The sequence below is a fragment of the Physeter macrocephalus genome, chromosome 9 (assembly GCF_002837175.3).
Source record: "Physeter macrocephalus isolate SW-GA chromosome 9, ASM283717v5, whole genome shotgun sequence".
Lineage (NCBI taxonomy): Eukaryota > Metazoa > Chordata > Mammalia > Artiodactyla > Physeteridae > Physeter > Physeter macrocephalus.
The window spans coordinates 55,704,090-55,718,567 of record NC_041222.1 but is presented as its reverse complement, the minus strand read 5'-3'; the positions used below and the strand labels follow the sequence as shown (position 1 = coordinate 55,718,567).

The window sequence follows — 14,478 nt, the reverse complement described above, 5'->3', positions numbered from 1 at the left end:
AGTAGAAGACTGGATTCTCATGTCTGCTTCTGCCTTTCATCTGTTTGCATTTGTTGTTTTAGTTGATGTATATGAGAAAATCTGGCCTCATGCAAGTATCAGTATGTAGCTGGAAAAGGAGAGGGGTATATATAGCCTTTTCAGATGGTTGTGGATGTCCTTGTTCGATAGGACACCAAAACTCTTGGTAGTTTCTTAAAGGTTAGTTACAACGTGGAATCTGAAACCAAAACAGTGAACATTTTGTACTCTATTACAGTAAAATCTGTCTTGTGCTTTGAATTTTTACTTTTATTATCCATGCATAATTTTATATTATATTAGTCATCTGGAAAATTTGAAAAATAGAAAAATTACATTTCACATTTCACTATATAGTATCAGAAAGTTACACTTGGCTAATATTGCTTCTCGTCTTATCAATGGAGTCTTTAAATTATGGAAAAGTGTCAAGCTCAGGATGGCAGATGCAAATTTTTCAAAATTCTCATTTTTACTTGAAAGCTCAAATTTTACTACTGGCAACAATTACTGTCAGTTGTTTTCCTTGAAGTGACAGGCATACTTTGTTTATTTTTGAGAAATTGTCTGCCATATACCCAAGTCTGTATAATCATTTTTGGTTTTAAGTCATTTTTTTCAAGTAATATGGTGCCCATGAAAAAAAATAGCACAGTTTAGTTTGCAACTCAAACAATAGTGCTTCTCTTCTGACAGTTGTATTTTTTTTGTATAACAGAAGTACTTTATACTTATTTACCATTTTTAACAGAGTATTAAAAGGATGTGCATGCAAGAGTCAATATCGAATAAAATTAATAATTTTTACTACTTCATCAAGAACGTTGTTATTTGATTCAAAGGTGGGGAAATAGACTTGTTCTTGCTGAGAGGAACTGAAAATAATTTGTTGCCTTTTCTTTCACAGTCTACCACAGACACATCTTTAATTACCATCCCATCACCTAGAGCCCAATGTCTCGGACATTTCAGGTAGTGAATAAGTATTTGAACTAAAGATAGGTCTCATAGAAAATGTAAAATTATGCTTGTTTCATCTGAACCCCCCCGCCCCGCCCTTATAACTTGCTGTTGCATTTTGTATCTTGTTTAGCTCAGGACCTGTGAGCTACTTTGTGTCCAAAATAGTCTGATCACATTAAGCTAATATGCTTTGAACATGCAACTCAATTTCTTTAATTAGCTTTAAAAATAAGGATCATTAAATCAGAGTGCCACCATCAGTTACTGTGCAAGGGGGTTTGCCTGTTCAATAATGCATCAGAGTTGTGCTCTACTCAGTATTTCACTGAATGATTTATGGAAAAAGAGGCATCTCTTGGTTCCAAACTTGAAATGGAGCTCTATTATGTATAAGATTTTTTTCCTGTTATTGCTACCATTTTAGGTGCTGTATTTCATTGAATACTCTCAGCATCCTATCCTTTGCCTTTCATATTTGGGATCAGTTCCAGAGAGTGTTTTACAGCATTTTTGTAAATTCACAAGAAAATGAGCACTTTTCTTGCTCTACAAGCAGAAAAGACAAGGTGCAGATTTAAAAAAGAAACAAAAAAACAGTCTGCATTTCTATGAGATGCACGTGTTATGGCAGATTCCCCAGAGAGTGCCTTGCTTCTTATCTTTCATTATGTTGAGGGAGTAACAAACAAACAAAAAATTGGGAAAGTGAACTAGCAGTATATGTTTATAAATTTGTTTAAAATCTACCAAAAGTAGGGTTGCAAGAGCAGTGGTCGTTTTTCTTGCTTAATTCAAGATAATACATATTTTAGCTTTTAAGTGATAGAAATACAGTATTCATCAAATGTACATAAGCATTTGGGTTGTTTTATTCTCATTGCTATACTCTGAATTCAGAATAAGTCAAAATAACAGGACCACAAATTAGGTTTGGATAATCTATAGAGAAATGTTTTGGGAAATTCAATTTGATCCTAAGCAGTCATTTTTGTAGACAGTAATACAAGTACTTCTGGAAAGATTGATGTTAGCCATGAAAATAGAGCTAATAATGTTAACTTCCTTTTCAGTTAACAACACAGAAGGTATAGATAAAACCTAAGTTAATATTTCAATATTTTGTAGCAGTTTTTGTTAAGTGAATGTACATATTTGAAAAGTTTTCTATTGGATTGAGCTTAAGCGCATAAACCACAGGTATATGATCAAAATATTAAGATGTTGATCTTGTTGAGTATGTTTGGAATTACATTAATTTTAAAGAATAAGTATTATTATTGAAAAAAGATGAAAAACAATTTATAATTTAAAAAATCTTACAATTATATCAGCCTTGTACCAGGGTGGGTCAAACTACTTTAGTGTAAAAGCATAAGACAGCATAATGATTATTTTTTCTTCTAATTTGGTGTGCAGTTAAATGATACAAGTTTTAAAAATGTATATTCTTTAAGGAAGAAAGATCTAGATGTGCTACAGAGGTCAAAACACATTGCTGAGGATTCATCTTGACTTGAGCACTTGTTAAAAGATTTATTCTGGCAATGGGAATTAGCCAGTTGAATCCATATCAAGCCTGTGGAGGGTAATCTATCACAGTAATAGACTAAGCTTCATCTTCAGATATCCATTTCTTTATTTTCCTTCACTTAAGGTGAATGCTTGGTAATTGAACTTTAAATTCAGTTTCTGTCAGAGAAGGTTTAGCTTGATACATAGAGGCTATTCTTACTACCTCTTTCTTTAAGAGAAGTGTATGTTTATATAATTCATTGGAGTACCCCAGGTTCTCTGCTCTGATTGTATAACTTACTTTGTAAACTTTAAAAAATATTGAGAAAGAAACATACAATCAAGCGAAGATTATATGGCTCAAGGATTTTTTACAAATTGAATGTACACATAACCTTCCCCATAAATCAAGGTATAGAAGGTTACCAGCACTCCATAATAATCTCTGTGTCCCCTCAGTCAGTCCTAACTACCCCAAAGGAATCACTATTTCTTCCAGCCTATTTGAGTTATAGTTGACATATAATATTGTGTAAGTTTAAGATGTACAACGTGATATCTGAAATATTTGCTACCCATATTTACCACAGTAAGGCTAGTTAATACATCTCTCGCCTCACATAATTAACCCTTTATGTGTGTATTAGGTGAAGACTTTTAAAAATCTATTCTCTTAGCAGCTTTCAAGTATATAATACAATATTGTTAACTGTCGTCACCATGCTGTACATTAGATACCTGGAATTTTTTCATCTTATAACTGGAAGTTTGTATCCTTTAACGAGCATCTCCCCATTTCTCCCAGCCCCTGGCAGCCACCAATCTACTCTTTGTTTCTGTGAGTTTGGCTTTTTTAGATGCCACATATAAGTCAGATCATACACTATTTTGACTTGCATCCCATAGATAAGTATTTGAATTTTATATAATGCAATCTGAGTATATATGCTTTTGTACCTGGCTTCTTTGTCTTCGCTTTGTGTCTGTGAGATTCTTTTTTGTTGTTGTATGTAGCTGTTGTTCTTTTCATTTTTCGTTGCTTGAATACACTAGAATATATTTTTCCTTTCTTTTGTTGACTATAATTTTGTGGTTTTTCCCCAGTTTTTGGCTGTATTATAAATAAAATTGCCATGAATGTTCTAACGTGTCTTTTGATGTTCACAAGTGTGCATTTCTCTTGGGTATTTACTTAAGAGTGAAATTTCTGGGTCTTAAGGTATATATTCAGCATTTGTAGATTCTGCCCAACTGTTTCCCAAAGCAGTTGTAGGTCTGTGCTCTCACTATAATTTATGAAAATTCTCGTTGTCCACATCATGGCTTATACTTGGTACCACCAGCTTTAATTTTCTTTCCCCCTCCCCCCCAATTTTAGCCACTCTAGCGGTACTTGTAGTATCACATTATTGTTTTAATTTGCATTTTCCTGACGACTGATGATGTTGAGTACCTTTTCATATGCTTGTTGGTTATTTGGATATCCTCCTTTGGAGTTTCTGTTTAAGTTTTTTGCCCACTTTTCTATTGTTTTGTCAGTCCTTTTCTCATTGACAAGGGTTTTTTATGTATTCTGAATACAGTTTTTTTTGTTGGACATATGTATTACAGCTGTCTTTTTCTGCTTTGTGTTTTGCTTTTTGATGACCAGAAGATTTAAAAAAATTTATAATGAAGTCCAATTTCTGAAACATTACTGGCGTTTTATCTATTTTATTAATCCTTTTTCTTCCAAAAGTCCAACTTTTGGCTTTCTTGAATTTCTTTATTGTATTTTTAAAAAATTTTCCTCAATTCTGGTCTAACCTATGTTATTTTCTTCCTTTTTTCAGATCTGGTATCCTGTTTTATTTTAGCTTTTTGATACAGATGCTCAGCTCATTGATTTTTAATCTTTCATCTTTTTTTAATATATCCATTCAAGTCTATAAATTTCTTTCTAAGCATTGCTTTTGCTGCATCCCACAATTTTGGTATGTTGTATCTTCATCATCATTTAATTCAAAGTGTTTAATTTTTAATATAATTGCTTTGACCCATGGTTTATTTGGAAATGTATTGCTTAATTGACTAACGTATTTTAGCTTTCTTGTTACCTTTCTGTTATTGATTTCGAGCTTAATTTGCTGTAATCAGAGGTCATCTATTCTTTGGGGTTTGTTGACACTTGCTTTTTGAACTACCTATAGTCTATTTAGATAAATACTTCCTTTGTATTTGGAAAAAAATCAGCATTCAGTAGTTGTTGAGTGCAGTGTTCTATATTTGTCAATTAGGTCAACTTTATTTAGAATGTTGTTCAGATCTTCTATATCCTTATTGATTTTTTTTTCATTCTGTCAGTTACTGAGAGAGATTTGTTATAAACTCTAGTTATGATTGTGGATTTGCCTATTTCTTATTTGGATTCTGAGTCCTTTTTGCTCTACCTGTTTTGGTTTTTTCTTTTCTAAAAGATTTATTATTTATTTATTTGTTTGTTTGGCTGCATTGGGTCTTAGTTGTGGCACACGGGCTCTTTGTTGTGGTGTGCGGGCCTCCCTCTAGTTGTGTCGCGCAGGCTTCTCTCTAGCTGTGGCGTGTGGATTTTTCTCTTTTCTAGTTGTGGTGCGCAGGCTCCAGGGTGTGTGGGCACTGTAGTTGTGACATGCAGGTTCCAGAGCGTGTGGGCTCTGTAGTTAGCGTCACGTGAGCTCTTTTTCAGGCATAAGAGCTCAGTAGTTGTGGTGCGCAGGCTTAGTTGCCCCGCAGCATGTGGGAGCTTAGTTCCCTGAGCAGGTATCAAACCCGCATCCCCTGCGTTGTCAGGTGGATTCTTTACCACTGGACCACCAGGGAAGTCCCTTCCCTACCTGTTTTGAGATTATCTTTTTAGATTACTAAGATTGTTTTTCCTATCTTTTTAGATTACTAAGATTGTTTTTCCTTTCTGTTGAATTGACCCTTTATCTCTATGAATTGTCCCTTTTTATCTCCAGTGATGCCTCTTAAAATCTACTTGTCTGATATTAGTTTAGCTGTATCATGCTTCTTTTGGTTAATTTAAGTGTTGTGTATCTTTTTTCCATCTTTCTACTTTCATCTTTTCTGTATCTCTTTTTTTTATTATTAATCTGTGTCTTTGGTAAACAGTATACATTTGGATTTTATTGTGTTATCCAATCTGACAATTTTAGTCTTTTACTTTGAGTATTTAACCCCTTCATATTTAATGTAATTATTGATAAATTTAAATTTGACATTTTTGTTTTATTTGTTCATTTTTGCCTTTTTTGTATTAGTTGACTTTTTAATATTATCTTCTTCTATTAGCATGTTATTTATACTTCATCTTATTCTTCTTTTATTGGTCACCCTAAAGATTACAGTCAGTATCCTTAACCTATTTGAATTAACTTAAAAAAATTATTTTGAATTAAGTATAGATTCACAGGAAGTTTTCAATATAGTATATGTATAGTCCTATGTATATTTCACCAAGTTTCCTCCAATGGTTACATCTTAATTATAGTAAAATATCATACCACAAAGCTGATACTGGTACAATGTGTGTTAGTTTTTTCAATTTGTGTCATTTTTTTCCCACTTGTATAGATTTGTGTAACTACCACCACCATCTAAATACTGATCTATTCACCACCACAAAGACCTCCCTTCTGCTACCCCTTTATATTCATATCCAGCCCCCTACTCCACACCATCCCTAACCCTGGCACCCTTTTCCATCTCTATAATTTAATCAATTCAAGACTCTTATAAAAATATAATCATAATGTATGTGACTGTTTGAGATTGTTTTTTTTCCACTCAGCATAATCCCTCCAAGTTTCTGTGTATCTCTGCTACTGGGGGACATTTTGTTTGTTTCCAGTTTTTTACTCTTATAAGTGAAGCTGCTATGAGCAATTATGTACATGTTTTTGTGTGGACATATGTTTTCATTTCTCTATAATAAGTGCCCAGGAGTGCAATTGCTGGGTCATATGGCAAATATGCACTGAGGTTTTTTTTTCAGAAACAGCCAAACTGTTTTCCGGAGGGGCTCTACTGTTGTGCATTCCTGCCAGCAGTGTATGAGCGTTCCACATCCTCACCAGCATGTGCTGTTGTTTACTTATCCTGTTAGGTATATAGTGATATCTTTCTGTGCTTATAATTTGCATTTCTCTAATGGATAAGATGCTGAACACCTTTATGTTCTTATTTGCCATCCATGTATTCTCTTTGGTGAAATGTCTCTTTGTGTCTTTTGTTCATTTTTTAATCGGATTTTTTAAATTCCTGAGTTTTGAATTTTCTTTATATATTCTAGGTATGAGTCCTTCGTCAGATATATATATCCTTAACTTATATGATTCTACTTTAATTAGTACTTTCACTACTTCCTTGAACATGCAAGGAACTTAATACCTTTCCACCCCATTTACCCTACTCCTATATTTTGTGTAATTATTCACGTAGTTTAATTCGACATGAATTTAAAACTTCAGAACTTTTAGATTATGTGTTGTAAGCAATTTCTGTTGATTTACTCACATTTTTAAACCCGTTTTTGTGCTCTTCAGTTTTTTCTGCATTAGGGAAATGCCATCAGGGATCATTTTCTTTTTGTGTAAGAATTTATTTTGGTATTTCTTTTGTACAAATCTGAGACAATACTTTGTGTGTTGAGTATGTATGTGGGGGGTTCTGAAAATGTCAGGTTGTCAGTTTTTTTAATTTTTAAGTTCTCTTCTGTCTTTCAGTGATTCACTAGAGCAGTCAGATGTCACCTTTATTCTTTGAATATAAGGTCCGTTTTTGCTCTGGTGGCTTTTAAGATCTTCCCTTTGTCTTGGCTTTCAGCTGCTTTACCGTGATGTGCTATCATAGACAGCCTGGAGGCTGGACACCAAATAATCCCTACTTTCTGGTATTTGTGCTCTTGTGTGATACCTTCTTGAGTATGGGCTGGGATTACTGATTTAGTTTTAATGAATAGAATATGGCAGAAGCGATCGTTTCCTTTTGCTCTTTTAAAGTTGTTTTTTAAACAGCTTTTTATGCAAATTTTCCAATGATCTCAGTGGAAAGGTTATTCTAATACAGCTATTTCCACAGGGTGAGCTTAATTGTACATAGAACCAAAGAGAATTTTTGTTTTCTTGGGATGCTCTTATAGAAGAGGCAGCTCTCTTAGTACACGTCCAGATAAGTTGCTTGCTACGTAAAAAGATGCTGTCCTTTTCTCCTGTAGTGCATATTGACTGATGCCCGGAGCACTAAACACTTGTTCAGTCAGATATTTTCTTGTCTCTTTGCTTCTGTAAGTGTATATTTATTAAAAAGTCATTTTAGAGCTAGTTATGCCAGTCATAATATTTTTATATTTGTGTGGCTTTATTATGTACTATAAAATTTATGGCAAAAGATATTTTTCTGTGAAAACTTATTTAAATTCATTTGAAAGACTACACAGATGAATTGATAAAACAATTGTTGGTGAGTTGGTTGTGTTAGAGGAAACTGTGGAACATTGAGGAAAAATATCATAAATGTCTGGAAGGTTTCTATCCTGAAATTGTTTCTCAAGTGTCCAAATTCTTGCTTCACCTTGTAAAGAGGCTAAATTTGAAAAAAAAAAAAAAAAGTCCATATTATATGAATGTGGTTTATATAAGAAAGAGGGTGGGACCTCCCATACATCAAGATATTTGTGAATAACTGTATGTGTGTTTTAAGTTAAAATAACATGCTTAAGTTGTATATCTGTCCTTTGTTATGATTTTTGCTTTATCTGACCTTTTAGAGTAAGTGAACCTTTTGTTGGTTCTGACTATGTCTTATAATAGAGCTCCTCCTGTCCTTATAAGTACTGAGATGGTGTTTCATATTACCCTTTCACAAAGAATTTGATAACTTTTTAATTGAATACCTTAGATAGTTTTTATTTAATTTATGTTTTAGTGTTAGCACTAATTAGAATCCATAAATTAATACATGTTTATTTACTAAGAACATAAAAGACCTTTTTAGACTGAAATAGCCAGAAGCTAAATAGAAAACAGAAAATTATTTGGTGACTCTTGCTCATTTACTAGCAACTTCCATAAATTATACAGATTGTTTACCTGTATATAAAAATCACCAGATCGTTGTGTTTTCTTCTGTTTATTTTATATTCTATAAACCAAGATGGGAGTCAAGTTCTTTTTATTAAACATTTATACTATGTCTGTTATGAACAGACCTATCATGGCAAAGAAGATTCATTCTTGTTCTTCAAAGAGATTATAGTTCAGAAAGCCATTTTAATAAAGCTATGGCAGAATCACAAGGTGCCTTTGTGCTTTTTCCTATGGGTATACATTTTCAAATTTAAAAACAAACCCTTTGTATGATGGTATAATTAAATTTTAGTTTTTACTTATGTGATCTCTTTGCTTTTACATTTATGTAGACCTCAGTGGCTGGGAGGAGATAGGAGGAGTCATTGTCATTTGTTAACCTTTAACAAATTTGTAGAAGACAATTGATATTCAATATCATATAGCTTTATATGCATATATAACTTTACTCTTACAATGCCTTCACACCTTGTCTTGCATAGTGTCAGAGCTTCTGTTTCACCAGTTAACTTCACACAGACAGACTCTTTGTGCTTATAATGTGATTTGTTCATCCTGGCTCACTGTAGCAAAACTCCAAATATTTTTTTCCCTATGCAAACATAACCATAGGCATTAGATCCTGGTGTGTGGGATCCTCAGCCTGTCACAGATTTCATGATGCCATCTGCTTCAACCTGAACAGTGTATCTTCTGCTGGCAGATTTTATTGAAGTTGCCATGCTCAGGTTTAAAAAAAAATCAGGTTTGGCATAAGAAGCTTACTTTTGAAAAAATAATAATTGATCATGCCTGCTGTAGATTTAAAAATAAGCATTTGAAAGGATTCCCAAAAGCCTCTTCCTCAAATACATTAATCTCTTTTACATCTGTGGTTGTAGATAGCCAATAAAATGGTGAATTACTGGTAACTTTGGTAAGTTACTGAGTTTCCTGTTTTATTTTTTAGGACAGGTAACAAACTTAGGCATGGATTGGTGACATAAATTTTGAAATATTTTGATTGCTTCTGTCAATGGAAGACATTTACTAATGTCTCATTTCCAGAAATGATAGTTTGCTATGTGTATAATACGAAGATGATAGTAGCACCATGATGAAAAAAATCTAGGTCATAATCTACTTACTAGGTGTGTGACTTTGTGTAATTTTGTCATCTGTAAAATGGTAATAGTCATTCTTGGAGGGTCATTGGGCAGATTAGATCAGAGTGGGTCCTTAAAAATGGATAAACATTTATTCTGCAGATGTATATTGAATGCCAACTCTGTGCAAGACACTCTCCTAGAGGATGAGGATATAATAGAGAATAAAATAGTCAAATTCCTCCACCGGAGAATTCTACATTCTAGTCTGTCTCTGCAGATTGGGATGGAAGCTCCATGACAGCAGGGTGCATGCCAGGCAATAATAAGCACCATGAAGAAAAACAGGGCAGTGTCAGCTCATGGAGCGTAATGGTGGGACTCAGTCTTAGTTAGGGTTGTCAGGGAGGGCTTCTCTGAGGTGATGTTGAGTGCACTTGGATGAACTAAAAATGTAAGCGCGTAGGTACTTGGGGGAAGGACGTACTTGGCTGCTAGAGAGAGCGGCTTGGCAGTTGGAGGAACGGTAAAGTGGTTAGTATAGCTGGAGCTATGTGAGTGAAGGACAGAGTGCTGGGAGATGAGCTTAGAGAGTGATCCAAAAGTGTCATTGATATAACTTTTCTTACGATTAATTGTAAATTAAAAGTTACATTCCAGATACCCTATAGAAATACAAAATTAGGATTGACTCTGTACTGTTTTAATAATTGCTTAGCTTTAATGTAATATTTATTATTTACATTTATTATTTAATATTACTATATTAATATCAATATGATTTTATATAAGATATTCTATAAATATATTAATATTTAATAATAAATATATTATTATTATTATTATTAGATTATTTAGCTCTGTATAACAGGCACATACAAGTAATTATAGAATATTTTGTTGTTGTTTATTAATATCATTGTGCCTGGAGTTAACCATACTGTGAGGTTTGAGGGCATAGTCCTCCAGACTGGCAGCTCTGCCCTAGACTTGTGACACCAACAGCATGGAGTTAAGCTCCAAATACAAAGTTGGAAGGAAGAGTCCACACAAGACCACCCTCACTTCTGATTCCAACTGAACATTCAGGAGGTTCCCCAAACCACCCTCAGGTTCAATAATTCGTTAGAAGGACCTGTAGAACCTACTGAAAGCTGTTAAGACTCATGGTTATGGTCTGTTATAGGGAAAGGATACAGGTCGAAAGTTAACCTAAGAAAGAGACGCATAGCACTGAGTCTGAGAGGATTCCAGATGTGAAGCATCCATTTTCCTCAGGAAGTGTTCCCTTCCCAAACTCGATGTGTGTATGCATGGAGTATTGCCAACACAGGAAGCTCACCTGAGCTTGGTGTTCAGAGTTTTTATTGGGACATCATTTCATAGGCATGATTGATTGCCCATGTGAGATGACTTAGTTTAAGAATTTGAGAGGATATCATGTGGCCTTGGGGCCCACCATGAATAACAGAGACACTTCTATCATCTGGGAAATTCCAAGGGTTTAGAAGTTACTTCCTATGAGGTAGGGACAAAGGCCAGGCTTCTTTTTGGGAAAGACCAAATTCTTTACTGCATAGGTTGTTATAAAAATTCAAGCAATATGGTAAGTTAATGGCCTTCTGGAATCCCATCTCTTGGGGACAACTAGTGTTCTGTTGGTGGTTTGGTATATATTCTTCCGGATGTTTAATACACATGTAAACATTTTTTGAGTGTACATTGAATTGTACTATACTTACTGTTATTGTTCAATAACTAGGCTTTTTCACTTAAAAACATATGTATTGATGTGTTTTTGTGTGTGTTTTAATGAGTACCTTGAAGTTGAACACTGATTCTTTTCACATAATTAGTTTTTAAAACTTTTTCCACCTAAAAAATAGTGCTGTGTTGAACATCCTTGCATTTACGTCTTTGTGTATTTTTCTATTTTTCTCTTTGAAATAAATTTCTTGAAATAGAGTTGCAGAATGAAAGGGTATGGACATTTTGAAATTTCATAGGTACTTCATTATTACCTCTCTTGGGATGACTCCTGTGAAATAGTTTATGGAATGACAAAGTTGTTAATAGTCTCCATATTACTCTTAGGTAAACATTGCAACTCCCACAATTTCAAATGTTGAATGTGCCCACATTCCACATCTCAGCCCAGCTGCAATTCCTACTCTGCAAAATGAATCATTTTTATTATCCCCAAATAATGGGAACCTGGAAGTTCTTACAGGATTGGGTACTGCACACATCAATGGGAAACCTGCTTGTGATGAATTTGATCAACTGATCAAAAATATGGCCCAGGTAAGAGCATTTCTTCCTGATAGTTAACGATAGAATGTATAATATCTTAAGAATGTAATCAAGTCCTGGATAATTTGAAGAATACTTATATGTCTTTACATTATGTAAGTTAAATATATACATTAAATATATATCAAGTATATTTTAAATGTACTTATTTATGAAGGCATTTATAATATCTGAAAAAAATTGGAATGACAAAGATGTAGAATTTATGTGGGTTTAGGTGGTTCTGAGATTTTTCTATTCCTTTTTTAAATTATCATTTTTTTTTTTTTTTTTTTTTGTGGTATGCGGGCCTCCCTCTGTTGTGGCCTCTCCCTTTGCGGAGCACAGGCTCCGGACGCGCAGGCCCAGCGGCCATGGCTCACGGGCCCAGCCGCTCCGCGGCATGTGGGATCCTCCCAGACCGGGGCGCGAACCCGGTTCCCCTGCATCGGCAGGCGGACGTGCAACCACTGCGCCACCAGGGAAGCCCTAAATTATCATATTTTAAACTGAGCATTATATGTTATATTTCAGAAATATTCTTCCGGATAAATAAATGTCTCATTCTAGGTGATGAGTGATAAAGTTTATCTTAGAAAAAAATATTTTTAATTTCTTTTTTTTAAAGAACAGATTAATGCCACTAATAAGATGATTGCAAGTACACTGATTTGCATTTAATTATATTTCTTGCTTTTTTTCCTGAACAGGGTCGCCAAATAGAAGTTTTTGAGCTCCTCAAACCTCCATGTGGAGGCCTTGGGTTCAGTGTTGTGGGACTGAGGAGTGAAAACCGGGGAGAACTGGGGATATTTGTGCAGGAGATCCAGGAGGGCAGTGTGGCCCACAGGTGAGACTGTCACTGTGTCTTTTCTGTTTTTGATACCACATTCAGAAGGTACTGCTCACCTTGGGGGAATTTCAAGGAACAAAAATGAATAAAAACAGACAAAAAACTGAATACAATCTGTTATTAATTAGATTTTAGAAATCATTAAATTCGTAACATTGCTACGATAAAAAGAAAGTCCTTTGAAAGGAGAGTTACTTTTAAATATAGTCATAACTTAATCATTTTTTAGTAAGGAAAGAAACATTTGACTAGGATAGTACTCTCATTGCTATTAAATGGGCTCTTTTTGATTAGATTTTAAAATTACTTTATAGAAAAGTATACAAATGGCCTATGATAATTTGAGCTATATTTTATTAATATACTCAAAGCAACAAGTAAATATATACACCTTTGCTTTCATTTGTAGAGGATAGGAACATCTAAAATACAATGTATAGGTTGAGTGGGTAGCTGAAAAGAAGGCGCTTTTAACTAGGAGGGGTTGATTAGGGGTAGGTCAACTGGAGCCAAAGCATATATATTTTCCCTTCCATTTTTATTTTGACATAATTGACATACAGCAGTATGCTAGTTTAAGGTGTACAGCATAATGATTGAGCACAATGGTTTAGTAAACACCATCTCATATACCTACTAAATTAAAGAAACAGAAAAAATATTTTTAGAAGTGCAGCTGCAGGAAAAAGCTTTCATAGTGTGGACATTAGAAAATAGAATTAAAAATAACCTGAAAATGCATGCCAGAGAAGCTGTCATTTTTTTGAGAGCTGTTAGTTATCTTTTACCCCCTTTTTCATTCTTAGAGATGGAAGATTGAAGGAAACTGATCAGATCCTTGCTATTAACGGACAGGCACTTGATCAGACAATTACACATCAGCAGGCCATCAGCATCCTGCAGAAAGCCAAAGATACTGTCAAGCTGGTTATTGCCAGAGGCTCATTGCCTCAGCTAATCAGCCCCATAGTTTCCCGTTCTCCATCTGCGGCCAGCACAATTTCAGCTCACTCTAATCCAGTGAGTACATCAGATTTTCAAGAGGAACAGAATGTATTTTTCTAGTTCTTTAAGGTTTTGTATGGGTTCGCAGTTCCTGTAGATTCTTTGTACTTCTTGGGTTTTTCCCTTTTTGTTGTATCTCTCTGTGGCCTGGAATATTTTTTATGTAATTATGATTAAGTTTATGGCTTCTAAAACATTTTTTTAAATATTTTATTTTTTTTATACAGCAGGTTCTTGTTAGTTATCTATTTTATACATATTAGTGTATACATGTCAATCCCAATCTCCCAATTCATCCCACCCCCCCCCGACGCTTTCCCCCTTGGTGTCCATACGTGTCTTGCAAACCAGTTCATCTGTACCATTTTTCTAGATTCCACATATATGTGTGTTAATAAACGATATTTGTTCTTCTCTTTCTGACTTACTTCGCTCTGTATGACAGTCCCTAGGTCCATCCTTGCCTCTACCAATGACCCAATTTCAATCCTTTTAATGGCTGAGTAATATTCCATTATATGTACGTACCACATCTTCTTTATCCATTCATCTGTCGATGGGTATTTAGGTTGCTTCCATGTCCTGGCTATTGTAAATAGTGCTGCAATGAACATTGGGGTGCATGTGTCTTTTTGAATTA

At 34.4% G+C, this 14,478-nt stretch overlaps 1 protein-coding gene across 12 annotated transcripts in view; it reads left to right on the top strand.

The window, feature by feature from the left end:
* Positions 1-14,478, top strand: part of MPDZ (multiple PDZ domain crumbs cell polarity complex component) — a 174,042-nt gene that overhangs the window by 53,929 nt on the left and 105,635 nt on the right. For all 12 annotated transcript variants that reach the window (XM_055087209.1, XM_024126749.3, XM_024126754.3 and 9 more), the window contains exons 4-6: positions 11,783-11,992; positions 12,691-12,830; positions 13,640-13,853. In XM_055087209.1, the coding sequence (XP_054943184.1) occupies positions 11,783-11,992; positions 12,691-12,830; positions 13,640-13,853 (564 nt within the window). The remainder of the gene's footprint in view (positions 1-11,782; positions 11,993-12,690; positions 12,831-13,639; positions 13,854-14,478) is intronic.